The sequence below is a fragment of the Sminthopsis crassicaudata genome, chromosome 4, assembly GCF_048593235.1.
Source record: "Sminthopsis crassicaudata isolate SCR6 chromosome 4, ASM4859323v1, whole genome shotgun sequence".
NCBI classification, from domain to species: domain Eukaryota; kingdom Metazoa; phylum Chordata; class Mammalia; order Dasyuromorphia; family Dasyuridae; genus Sminthopsis; species Sminthopsis crassicaudata.
This window is the reverse complement of record NC_133620.1, coordinates 377,959,149-377,972,587: the sequence shown is the minus strand read 5'-3', so window position 1 is coordinate 377,972,587 and position 13,439 is coordinate 377,959,149. Positions and strand designations below refer to the sequence as shown.

General features: G+C 37.3%; 1 protein-coding gene across 2 annotated transcripts in view; it reads left to right on the top strand.

Moving 5' to 3' along the window:
* Nucleotides 1-13,439, top strand: part of COPA (COPI coat complex subunit alpha) — a 38,010-nt gene that overhangs the window by 14,861 nt on the left and 9,710 nt on the right. For both annotated transcript variants that reach the window (XM_074262297.1, XM_074262299.1), the window contains exons 8-19: nucleotides 447-546; nucleotides 939-1,074; nucleotides 1,791-1,873; nucleotides 5,556-5,706; nucleotides 6,671-6,737; nucleotides 7,762-7,837; nucleotides 9,992-10,074; nucleotides 10,714-10,853; nucleotides 10,961-11,046; nucleotides 11,149-11,287; nucleotides 11,865-12,027; nucleotides 12,137-12,283. In XM_074262297.1, coding sequence (XP_074118398.1) covers nucleotides 447-546; nucleotides 939-1,074; nucleotides 1,791-1,873; nucleotides 5,556-5,706; nucleotides 6,671-6,737; nucleotides 7,762-7,837; nucleotides 9,992-10,074; nucleotides 10,714-10,853; nucleotides 10,961-11,046; nucleotides 11,149-11,287; nucleotides 11,865-12,027; nucleotides 12,137-12,283 — 1,371 coding nt within the window. The remainder of the gene's footprint in view (nucleotides 1-446; nucleotides 547-938; nucleotides 1,075-1,790; nucleotides 1,874-5,555; nucleotides 5,707-6,670; nucleotides 6,738-7,761; nucleotides 7,838-9,991; nucleotides 10,075-10,713; nucleotides 10,854-10,960; nucleotides 11,047-11,148; nucleotides 11,288-11,864; nucleotides 12,028-12,136; nucleotides 12,284-13,439) is intronic.

Sequence of the window (13,439 nt, the reverse complement as noted above, 5' to 3'; positions counted from 1 at the left end):
AGAAAGCTTCGCAGAACATGTGTCACATGACTATTGAAAGGGAGATGATAATCATGGAAAGTAAAGATAAGGAAGGAGCACATTCAAGATATAGGAGAGTAAATGATATGCAAAATTCAATTTCCAGTTTGGTGGAAACGTAGAATATATAAAGGGGAAAAGTAATATATGATAAAGGCAAAAAAAGTAGAAGGGAGGGTATGTGGATTTAGGAACCTTGGTATGTAGTTGTTAACAGTGAACAACTTGAAACCTGGTAATCTTCGTTTCAGAATTTTAGAGAAGCATGATTTCAGTATTTTATCTATAGGTGTAAAATCTATGACACTAGCATCCTTTTCTGTCATCTAGTATAAATCAATGATATACTATCACAGCATGATAGGGCAAACTATCATTAAGCAAAACTATGTTAAAAGATTCACTCCTGCATGACTTCTACACAGGGTCATGATCGTGGAGTTAATTGGGCTGCTTTCCATCCCACTATGCCTCTCATTGTGTCTGGGGCAGATGACCGTCAAGTGAAGATTTGGCGTATGAATGGTGAGTAGGTCATTCATTCTTGGGAATTAGAGACTCTAACTTTGTGATATTCTGTCCTATCTTCTGCAGGTAAGAAGATACAAGCTTCTTGTGTGTGATTCTGTTCTTTATGTTAAACCTGAAATATAGAAGCAGTTCTCTTCCCTTTTTAGAATAGCAGTTTGGCATTGTAGAGTTTGAATAAAAGAAATTTTTAAAAGGGAAGTATAGGGAAATTTGAAACTATTAAGAAAGAAATAACACTGATCAATTAAAGCTTCTAGTATAGTTCTTTATGCTGGTACTGAGCATTTGGTTGAGAGCAGTTCACTATCACATAGACAATTTCAGTGATAGTAAAAGAGTAGGGAAAGGATACTTCTGGTGACTAGTTCTTCCTTTCTCCTTACCAGAATCTAAGGCTTGGGAGGTAGATACCTGTCGAGGTCACTACAATAATGTCTCCTGTGCTGTCTTCCACCCTCGTCAAGAACTCATCCTCAGCAATTCTGAAGATAAAAGTATCCGAGTGTGGGATATGTCAAAACGGTAAGGCATGGTAAATGCAATATTAGCAATGGAGATAGGTAGAAGTAGTAGGGAGGTAGAGGAAGATAGTAAGGTCCATTCTTTTCTTTTTTAACTATATCAAAAGATTTTAATTTGTCCATCTGTTATTTTTAGCATTTAGAAAAATCAGATCAAGGACTGTATAAGTTTGAAGGCACATTGATAGGTTTTTATTCTTTACCAGCCAAATGGGGATCTCCCAGGGTCTAGTCTTTATTCCTCTAATTTGAAACAAGGATTTTTTTTTCCCCTTCCAATCTATGGTAAATTCATGAAGTGAGGAAATCCAAGAATGAAAGCATGCTTCAGTTGGAAAAATATAGTCTCTTGATTAGACTTGATTAGTCTCAGTATTAGTCATCATAGGATCATAGCCTTAAGGTTGAAAAGTCACTGAATGCAACCACTTCATTTTACAGGTGAGAAAACAAGCTCATGGAGGTTAAGTTACTTGCCTAGGGTCACACAGCTAGTAAGTGTTCGAAGCAGGATTTTAACTGAGGTCTTCCTGATTCCCAGTCCAGGATTCTATCCACTGTCCTATCCTGCCTCAGTAATCTTAGTCATCTTTTCTTTAACATGTTCAATATGTTGGTCCTGGTTTGATTCCCTTAATTTTGTTATCTTTCAGATAGAAGATTTCTGAGAAACTAATGATTGTTTTTCTCTTTCTTTTGTTCTCCAATCCACAATAGGACTGGAGTTCAGACCTTCCGAAGAGATCATGACCGTTTTTGGGTTCTAGCTGCCCATCCCAACCTCAACCTCTTTGCTGCAGGTAAGAGAGTTTTTTCTTCTCTTACTCTCTTCTCCTCCACCCCCCACCTCCCTGCATTATACCTCAGAGTTTACAGTAGAGCAGAGTTATTTTCCATCACTTTTTAAGGAGATACACTGAAGATTAATATGGGAGAGAGAGCAAGTTTATCAGAATCAGTCAACTGGTTGGATTTTTAGTTTCTTTTTTCTCCAGTCTTCTTCGAGAAAAGATGTACCCTTTTCTCAGAAATCTACCTACTTTGAATTGCACAGGCAAATCACTTGCTTTTTTTTGTCCGGATTCTGTTCAATGCTAATTTTTGGCCTTGAGAATCTTTGGGGGGGGCCAGGTAGGTGGCCCAGTGGATAGAGAGCAACTCTGAAGTCAGGAGGACCTGAGTTCAAATCTGCTCTCAGACACTTAACACTTCCTAGCTGTGTGACCCTGGGCAAGTCACTTAACCCCAATTGCCTTTGCAAAAAAAAAAAAGAGAGAGAGAGAGAATCTTTTTTTTTTTTATTTCCAATTATATAAATACAGTTTGTAACATTTGTTTTTTAATTTTGAGTTCAAAATTCTCTCCCCTTATACCAAGATAAGATCAAAATAGGGTCATAATTTAGATATAAAGGGTGATACTTAAAAGTATATAATTAGAAAAGCAAGGGATAAGTTAATTGTCAAATCTTTGGGAAATGGAGAATGTATGACCAAACAAGAAATAGAGAACATTACAAATGGATAATTTTGATTATAGTAAATTAAAAAGGCTTTACATAAACAAAACTAATACAGCCAAGATTAGAAGGGAACAGAAAGCTGGAAAACAATTTTTATAGCCATTGTTTCTGATAAAGGCTTTGTTTCTAAAATGTATAGAGAACTGAGTCAAATTTATAAAAATACATGTCACTCCCCGATTGATAAATGGTCAAAGTATATGAACAGGCAATTATTTATTTATTTATTTATATTGTTATTATTTATTTTTATAATTATAACATTTTTGACAGTATATATGCATAGGTTTTTTTTTTTTTTTTTTTACAACATTATCCTTTGTACTCCCTTCTGTTCCAAATTTTTCCCCTCCTTCCCTCCACCCCCTCCCCTAGATAGCAGGCATTCCCATACATATTAAATATCTTATAGTATATCCTAGGTACAATATATGTGCAGAACTGAATTTTGTTGTTGTTGTTGCAAAGGAAGAATTGTATTGGGAAGGTAAAAATAATCTGGGAAGAAAAAAAAAAAAAAAGCTCACAGTTTACACTCATTTCCCAGTGTTCCTTTTCTGGGTGTAGCTGATTCGAACAGGCAATTTTTAGACAAAAGAGATCAAAGCTATCTATAGTCACTTAGGAAAAAACATGCTCTAAATTACCTATGAGATTGGCTTAGATGAATGGAAAAGATAATAAGTGTTGGAGGAATGTGGGAAAACGGAAACACTATTGTATTGTAGTGAAATTGTGAACTGATCCAGCCATTCTGGAGAACAATTTGGATCTATGCCCAAAGGGCTGTAAAATTGTGCATACCCTTTGATCTGTATCCCAAAGAGATTATTTGTAAAAGAGGGAGAAGGACCTACATGTGCAAAAAATGTTTGTAGCTGCTCTTTTTGTGATGGCAGGGAATTGGAAATTTAGGGGATGCCCATCAATTAGGGAATGACTGGCTAAGTTATGGTATATCAATGTAACAGTATGCTATTCTATAAAAAATGATGAACAGGCTGATTTTAGAAAGGTCTGGAAAAATTTACATGAACTGATGCTAAGTAAAGTGACCAGAACCAGAAGAACTTGGTACGTAGTAGCAGCAAGACTGTGATGATCAACTAAGATATACTTAGCTCCTCTTAGCAATGCAGTGATCCAAGACAATTCCAATAGACTTTGGATAGAAAATTCTGCCCAAATCTAGAGAAAGAACTATTGATATGAATGTGGATTGAAGCATACTATTTTGAGTCTTGTTGTTATTCTTTTGATGTTTTCTCATGGTTTTTCCCTTTTGTTCTGGTTTTTCTTTCCCAAAGTGACTCATATAGAAATAAGTTAAAAATTTACCATATATGTATAATCTATATCCAGTATACATATTGTTTTGGAAAGGGGAAAAGTAAGGGAGGGAGGAAGAAAAAAAAATCTAGTATTCAAAAGCTTGCAAAAATGAATATTGAAAACTATCTTTACTTGTAATTGGAAAAAGAGTGTACCATTAAAATTAAAAAAATTAGATTCTCTCCATTTCTCTTTTCTTCACTTTCCCTCATTGAGGAGGCAAGCAGTTTGATATAGATTTTACATATTTCGGGGAGGAAATCCCAGACCAAAATTCAAGAAAAATAAAAATTTTTTAAATGTGCCTCAATCTGCATTCAGATTCCATCAGTTCATTTTCTGGAGGGAGATAGCAGTTTTCAACATATATATATAAAGACTATCAATCTATGACTATCAGACTACATAATGATCAATTCTGATGGATGTGGCTCTCTTCAACAATGAGATGATTCAAATCAGTTTCAATTGTTCAGTGATTAAGAGAATCATCTACACCCAGAGAGAGGACTGTGGGGAATTGAGTATGGACTACAACATAGTATTTTCACTTTCCTGCTTACTTGCATTTTATTTTCTTAATTTTTTTTTCTTCTTGATCTGATTTTTCTTGTGCAGCAAGATAACTGTATAACTGTGTGTGTGTGTGTGTGTGTGTGTGTGTGTGTGTGTGTATTGGATTTAACATGTATTAGACTATCTGCTATCTGGGAAGGGGGTGAGGGGAAGGAGGAGAAAATGTGAAACAGAAGGTTTTGCAAGGGTCAATGTTGAAAAATTACCCATACATATGTTTTGTAAATAAAAAGCTTTAATTTTAAAATAGTATCCAAATTGCCCTCCAAAAAAATTGGATCAGGTCACTACTAATGCATTAGCAGTGCATTAATGTCCCAATTTTTCCATATCCCCTCCAACATTTGTCATTTTACTTTTCCTCTCATATTAGCCAGTCTAATAGTGTGAACCAATGTAATAGATAGTTCTTCAGAATTGTCTTAATTGGCATTTTTCTAACCAATAGAGATTAAGAGCATTTTTTTTATAAGATTATAGATTGCTTTGATTTCTTCTGAAAACTAGTTGATCTCATTCTTTGACCATTTATCAATTGCCGAATGACTTTAAATTTTATAAATTTGATTCAATTCTCTATATATTTGAGAAGTGACTGGTCTTAAGAATCTTAAACCACTTATGTATAGTTCTCCTTTCATTGATAAAAAGGAAAAAAACAATGGGAAGCTAGATCTCCTTATGGTAGTGGAAGAAACTAATTGAAAATGACCAAGTTTTAAAATCTTTTTCTTAGCCTCCTGGGTCTTAGAGATCATATTATGTCAAGTTGAGTTGAAAGAACTTAGAACTATTTAATCTGCAGAATAGAACCCTTGCTGGAAGAAGAGGAGAGGTGAAGGGGATATGGTAATTTTCTCCAAGTTTTTGAAGAACTGTCATTTGGGAGATTATTCTTGCTCTTTCTAGTTTCCAAGAGTAGAAGAGAAGACGTGATTGGAAATTGCAAAGAGTAAACCCTGAACCCTACCTCGTCTCAGTCCTTTCCTCCACCTCGTCTGTTCCTGAGCTTGTCTCTAACCAACTTAACCATTTCTCCTCCTTCCATCCAGGTCATGATGGTGGTATGATTGTCTTTAAATTGGAACGGGAGCGACCAGCTTATGCTGTCCATGGCAACATGCTGCACTATGTCAAGGATCGATTCTTGCGCCAGTTAGATTTTAACAGCTCTAAAGATGTTGCTGTCATGCAGTTGAGGAGGTAAGTCTGGCTTCAAGTTGGCTAGTTAATTCTTCTATCTTCTTAACACAAGTCCATAACAGATCTTTAATAGGTTTCATCTGGTGTTTCTTTAAATAGCATTCAGGATTTTTTTCACTCATATCATAATTTTGATCTTCTTGGTGCTGCCTAATTTATACCTCATTATGGTGGAGAAGGAGTGCATGTGTTCAAATCCTTAGGTCTAGAACTATGGATTTGAGGTAGTGACTCCTGGACAAAGACCTCTAAAGACCATGTTCTTATGTACAGCAAGGGAAATTCTCTTTATGAGTACCTCAACTTGATGGCATTACATTCACCTTAGAACAGACCAGCCCAGGTTAGACTGATAAAGTAGAACGTGTTCTGAGGGCAAGGTTCATTTTGTATTTGTTTGTTACAGTCTTCTTCATTTTCCAATACTCATATATATATATGTATATACAACCCCAAACCAGAGTGCACAGATGATGTGATAACCCCTGGGACTCTTAGCAAAAGACACTGTCCTCTCAAAAAGCCAGCTGCGCCAGCATGCTGAAACATTCATGGTGACAAACCTTGGCTGGGGGGGGGGGGTGTTATCCTCAGCCAGGATTGCTGCAATAAAAGTTGGGTTGATATAAATGTTCCAAGGAACTAGAGAAAACTGCCAGAGACAAATCAAGTCATGTTGCTCTGTGATGTCGGTTGTAATTGTGTGTAGGAATTTGGATTTCAACTAGGCTGATTCCACTCCCTTGCAGCCTGTCCTTAGTTTTTTGCCACCATCTTCTGTTCATTGACTCAGTGTATATTGGGTTTGTTTTTTAAAAGCTTTTTGATTAGAAAAAATGACTCAAGTTAGAAGATTAGATGGAATGAAAGTGAATGCAACTTTGAGAGAAATTTAAAAATCTAAAAGATGGATTTTCTCAATTCTATTCTGATGCTTCTTCCCAATTTCCTTTATTTAATCTAGTGGTTCCAAATTTCCAGTGTTCAACATGTCATATAATCCAGCAGAGAATGCAGTCCTTCTATGCACAGTGAGTAATCACAGTGAGGTGGGCTCTCAAATCTTAATGTATACAGGATTTAAGTACCTTCTCTTTTCCATGGCAAAACATCATTTTAAATAGCTTGATTAAATGTTTAGTTAATGATTTTTTGGGATTAGCATAGTGAACATCCATAGGTTCAAATTAAGTATAGTACCATTATCATAGGTGAAGGATTATTGAATTGTATATACTCTAGGAATGATGAATTCATTTTTAATGTCCTGTGAAGTATAAGCTGTCCTAGATTTTCAAAAGGACAAATTTCTTTTGAACTGATGGTGTTTAGTGGTATTTGCTCTTGGCCCAAAATAACTTGATTTCACTGTTTGGATCTGAATAGATGTGATGATTAATAGGGTTTTTTAAGAGGAGATACTAACACAGTCCCAATGTAATCATCTCTATTTCTTATAACCCAATTGCTGTGAAGTTAAAAAATATGTCCAATATTAGTCCCCCTGCTGCCAAATTAAGAAAATGAGACTTGTGTGTTCCCACTACACTTTTGATTTATAGTCTCTTGCTAATTTTTCTTTTTGCTCCAGTCCCTATTTTTAAAACATCAACTCTTCAATGACAGCTTTTCTTTTTAGTAAACATTTTTTTTTCCCCTAATTTAATGAATGCTTGAAGTAGGAAGTAATAACATTCTAAAGGAGCAGAACAGATTACATTCAGTTAATTTGCTCTAATGAGACATGGAAAGATTCTTTTTACCTTTAAGTCCTTTAATGTGATGATTTGTAAAATCAAAAAAAGAGTAACGTCAATGATTATTCAACATTTTCAGGGTTTGAAGAAGGTAGGCGACATTGTGTATTTGGGAAAAATTTTGAAAAAGTTCCCTGCAAATCCTGCCTATGTACATTCCTCACACATCTCAGGGAAGGGAGGGATAGGCTATGTTAAAATATTCCAAGTATTACATGTTTGCAAAAGAAATATTTTCTTTATGTTAAGAGCTTTGCTATGTTCTTTTCATTGCTAATCTTACGACCCTCTTTTACAGAGAGCCAGTAACCTAGAAAACAGCACCTATGATCTGTATACCATTCCCAAGGATGCCGACTCTCAGAATCCTGATGGTAGGCTTTCAGCTGCTCCACTCATTCCAGCCCCACCCCTCACTCACATCATCGTCTCTTTTTAAATCCTCCAACTTCCCTTCCCAGACTATATCCACATTGCTCATATCTGTTGGCAGGTGCCGTTGACAACTGCATCATAGGCGACTACATTGTGAAAAATTCATGTTCCTCCCACATTTTATTACCCTAGCTAGATATATATATTTTATAATTTGGTTATTAGAAACTCTCCATTTTCCCTTTCAGCACAGCATGCTTTTCTGGTTTATTGTCAGCTGAGATGACTTTCACCCTGGTAGTTTCATTTATTTAAAAATGTGGTTCCAATCTGGGAATGTGTCACCCTGGGGCTGGGGATTTATGTTCTCCCCTCCACTTCCAGCTCCAATTTGCCTCCCCTCACATGTCAAAAAGATATGGCTGTTAACAGCCCCAAACCCCACCTGGGATCTCAGGATCCAGCTGAGACCCTACTGCCTCTTCCATCACTCTTACCACACAGTGAAGGCCTCCCTGTCAGAACTTGCTGACATTGCTGATTATCGGACTGGCTCTTACTCCTGTTCATGTTCCTCTTCCTGTTGTCCCTCCTGCTTATCCTGAAAAAGCCAGCAGGCAGCAAATACTCAGATCTTCATTTCTTCATAGATACCTTGAACCCTGCTGGCAGATTCCAGAGAAGCCTTCTTTTAATTGCCCATAGTTTAGATTGTTGGGATATGTCCCTTTTTGGGGGGCAACTACTTTATTCTGTGGCCTTGCTGCTGCTATTATAGGCAGCTCTGTGATGAATAGTCACAAAGACTGTAAGAGTCTAAGTCTTGTTGGGAAGAGAACTTAAATGGGGAAAAAATTACATCTTTATTTTTACTTTATTGTTTCCTTCCATTAGGAACGTTTTTTGGTTTGTTTGTAATTCTGACAAGGGATCCATATGTTTCACAGACTACCAAAGGGTAGTGATAAAAATGGATAAGAACTTTGAATACCTTAGTAATGGATATTTGGGAATCCTTCTAGAGTTTCCATTGAGCCAAGACAGTTAGTTTCTTCTCCAGCCTAACTTATTTTCCCTTCTGAACTGCTCAACTGCTTTTAAAAATTTGAGGAGTTTTATCGCTTCCTTTTCCTTGCCTTTCCTGGAGAGGGAAGATAGGACTGCTAATTAGCAAAAAACCCGCCCAAAGATGAACAGCAGAAGGAAAGAGGAGGAGAAGCAAAAGACTTGAATAATCCACATATTGGATCACAAGGTTCTGGTAATGGAGTGTTGGCTCTGATAGTAATTAGCTTTGCAAATAGCCAGACATCCCAGGTGTCCGAGAAATTTAGGCCAGGCCAGTCAGTATGTTGGTCAGTGCATTCTGCCATATTATCTCTTATTACTGATAGATAAAGGAGTATTACAAAGCATCCTTCTGTTCATCCTCATCCTGAGTGCCCAGACAGTAGGGCTAGGCATTAAGATCTGTCTCAAAGTCATAATCAGCATCAGTATTCAGCTGATGAAAGTAAAGTGATATTGTAAGGTTTTTATAAATCTTCTAAGGGTGGATGGCAATGATTGAACTTTGTTGTGCACCAACTATGTACTAGATGTTATTCATTATAGAGTTTCCTGACCTTCAGTCAGAGTGGTCTCCGAATATTGCACCCAGTCCCACAAGGCTCCTTGAGGAGGCCTGCATTTACATGTTAAAAGCAGCAGAACAGCTGCAAGCTTGGGAGGGGGCTCTGCCTCTCCTCCAGCTTGTTTAGCCGCCTATCAGCAGGAGGTCCTGGGCCACCGACAGGCCCCTTGCTGTGCCACAGCTTGGCCAGGAAGGCCCTGCTCGTTAGCTTGACAGAGTGTTCTGTCTCCTAGGATAGGCAGCCCCTTTGCCAGCACATGGCATTGGCTGACAGGCAGCCACTTGGCCTAAGGAAAGAGGATTGAGGGACTGGTACTGGCATTTGGAGAAGAATGGTGGGGAAAAGTCACTTATCAATAGCCTCAGGTTACGACTGAATTAGTTAGGAAGCAGCTGAGCTGGCATAGCCAAGATGGCAGCCAGCAGGACTGGCAGTTCTGCAGCACCTGACTCTGTCACCTGCCAGTGGCTCACCACATGTCCCTCCTTACTGACCCCCACCCCATCTTGTTCTCCCCAGCCCCTGAAGGGAAACGTTCCTCTGGCCTGACAGCCGTATGGGTTGCCCGAAATCGTTTTGCTGTCCTGGATCGTATGCATTCAGTGAGTTATGACCAAGATATTTTTGCGGGGTTTAGCTGCAATATTTTGAGAATTGATTTATTACTACCTTTCCTGTCAAGATTAATAATTGAAATCATAGATCACCTCAGGGCTCAAGTACTAGAATAGGGTGCTCTTTACAATAAGCAAAGCCAAAGGATTTGGGGAAAAACAGGACACATAATCAACTGTGCCTCTCTCTTGATTTGGGATAAGAAAAGTGTCTTACTAGGGGGTTTGTAATAGAATCTACATTTATCATACTTAATAAAATATTGTCTCACTGCCATGCTCTGTCAGGAATGAAGGAAGTAGTCAGAAAGCAGTGTTGTCTTTCTGCCCTTAGATATTGAGATCAGTTATATGTTTTATGTAGCTGTCCCTGCAAATTTTCTTTTCAGCTTCTTTGATGAATACAGTTATTTCAAACTTCTCTGAATGTCTCCACTGAGAAAAGAGTGGAGCTGAAGTGATAAGGGAAAAGCCTAGCTAGTAATAGATCTTAAGGTGTTGTTCAGCATAAGATTTATTATGGAATAAAAAGAGCACAATTAAAGCCAAGGAAATAGCTGCTCAGAAAGGAACCTTACTGCATTTTACCTATACACTGAATGCCTCATCCTTTCATTTTCAATTCAGCTTCTGATCAAGAACTTGAAGAATGAAATCACCAAGAAAGTGCAGGTGCCTAATTGTGATGAGATCTTTTATGCGGGCACAGGGAATCTGCTGCTTCGTGATGCTGATTCCATCACACTTTTTGATGTACAGCAGAAACGGTAATTACTCCAACTCCTTTAATCCCTTGGAGATCAAAAGAATCTAGATTGTGATCTGGGATAAAGGGATGATGTCTCCCTAATTTCATCTCTCTTCTTCCTGCTAGGACTCTAGCATCCGTGAAGATTTCCAAAGTGAAGTATGTCATTTGGTCAGCAGATATGTCCCATGTAGCCCTGTTGGCCAAGCATGGTAAGAACTAACTCAGAGCAGAGCAGACTCTCTCATCTACCTGTTACCACCCTGCCTGTCCCAACAGGATTCTCATATCCCTTACTCTCTGATTCTTAACAGCCATCATGATCTGCAATCGTAAACTGGAGTCACTTTGTAACATCCACGAGAATATTCGTGTCAAAAGCGGGGCCTGGGATGAGAGTGGTGTGTTTATCTATACCACTAGCAACCACATCAAATATGCTGTCACTACTGGGTAAGTATTTTATATAGGAAAAAGTATTTTTGTGAAGTAACTGACCTATCTTAAAGAGGTATGTTTAAGATCATTGTCTCATTTCCTCAGGAGACTTGGAAAAGTCTTGTTGTCAAATCCAGTGGCTAAACTGATTCTCTGAAGGGCAGTTTATATCTCCTTCATTTTCAAATATACCTCCCTTTCTCTCCCCAAAGAACCTTCCTTTGTGATAAATAAGTATAAAGCAGTTCAGAAAAACTGATCACATATCAATAGTTTTATAGTTCTTACATCTCTCCCAATATTTTTTTTAAAGGAAAACAAGAGTTCCTTAATCTGATTTGCTCTACATGAGAAATTAAAATTAATAATATCAGCATGTGGTATCATTTGTCATGAATTCGTTCCTCAAAAATTCCAGTAGCATTTGGCAGATCAAGATTACAGACTGCATAGGATTTAGCAGTGTAATAAGGAAGAGGAGCCAGAACTCCTTGTTTTTCCTGTCTTATTACAGGGCATACCTTAAACCTGAAATTGTTTCTTCACAGATTTTCACAGATGTGTTTTCTTATCCCTCTCTTCTCACCTTCAGGGACCATGGGATCATACGTACCCTTGACTTGCCAATCTATGTCACACGGGTAAAGGGCAATAATGTGTACTGTCTAGACCGAGAATGTCGTCCACGAGTGCTTACTATTGATCCCACTGAATTCAAATTCAAGCTAGCCTTGATCAATAGGAAATATGATGAGGTACAGTTAAAAAAAAAAAAAAAATCCAGTCCCAGGGAGAGGGAATATCTTTAAGTAAAATCAAATGCAAGAATTGCTACTCTTAAGAGGTCTTTAACACCATCCCTAGGTACTGCACATGGTGCGGAATGCCAAGTTGGTGGGCCAGTCCATCATTGCCTATCTCCAGAAGAAAGGCTATCCTGAAGTGGCACTACATTTTGTTAAGGATGAGAAAACTAGATTTAGTTTGGCTCTGGAATGTGGAAACATAGAGGTAAGCTTCCAGTGTCTTGGGATATCAGGGCATGGGTTGGTAGTTGAAGAACTAGGTAATTGGGTTTGTAAATGAAGATCCTCAAAAACAACTCAGGAATTTTAAATGGTAAACTGTGTTTTTTATTTGTGTTCTCTTTGTTTTCTGCCTTTCCTTATTTTTTGTCTCTTATATCTCATTACCTGTGATATTTCTGTTTTTGCTTTCTTTTATTATTCCCAAGATAGGAACAGGATAGTCAAATCTGAAGAACAAATCCTAATTTTCATTGTTCTGATACTTCTTTGAAAGTAGTCCATTTAAAATGACATAATAATATGAGATGTTTATCACATCTATTCAGTTTTGAATATTTGTCTTTTTATTTATAAGATCCCAGGGGCAGCTAGATGGCACAGTACATAGAACACTGAGCCTGGAATCAACAAAACCTAAGTTCAGATTCAACCTCAATATACTGACTGTGAACCTTGGGCAAGTTACCTAACCCTGTTTATCTCAGTTTGTCTCATCTGTAAAATGAGCTGGAGAAGGAAATGACAAACCAGTCCAATAACTTTGCTTAGAAAACCCCAAATAGGGTCACAGTCAGACACGACTAAAAAATGACTAAAACAAGAAGACCCCAGCTGATTCACTTTTAAGAACTTAACAAAGTGACATTCAGGAAACAGGGTAGCTAAGCTGGAATTGATAGTGTGGAGTTCTATAGCTTCTCTTAGATCATTTCAGTGAATAATTTGTTAAAAAGCTAAGCAAGTTAAAGCATTTAGTGATTTTCTAGCAGGCAGATGTTCAGTTATCTGTTATAGAATAAAGCCAAAATATTACACCATAGCACCCCTCCTCCAACTTATAAAAATAAATCTTAACTTGCTGGATCTTTTATGTTTAAAAGTAAATGTGCATTGATACAATGTATAATATGTATTTTGGATACATTGATACAATATATAATATGTATTTGGATTTTATATATATATATATATATATATATATATATATATATATATATATATATAATTTCTATCTTTTTTTGAAACTTGGGGGGGGGAGCTATCCAAATTAATCACAGAATTATTTGATTTGACAATTGGGACCTTAGCAACTATCTAATCCAAACCATTTCCAGAAGGAATTCTCAGTATAATAGCCA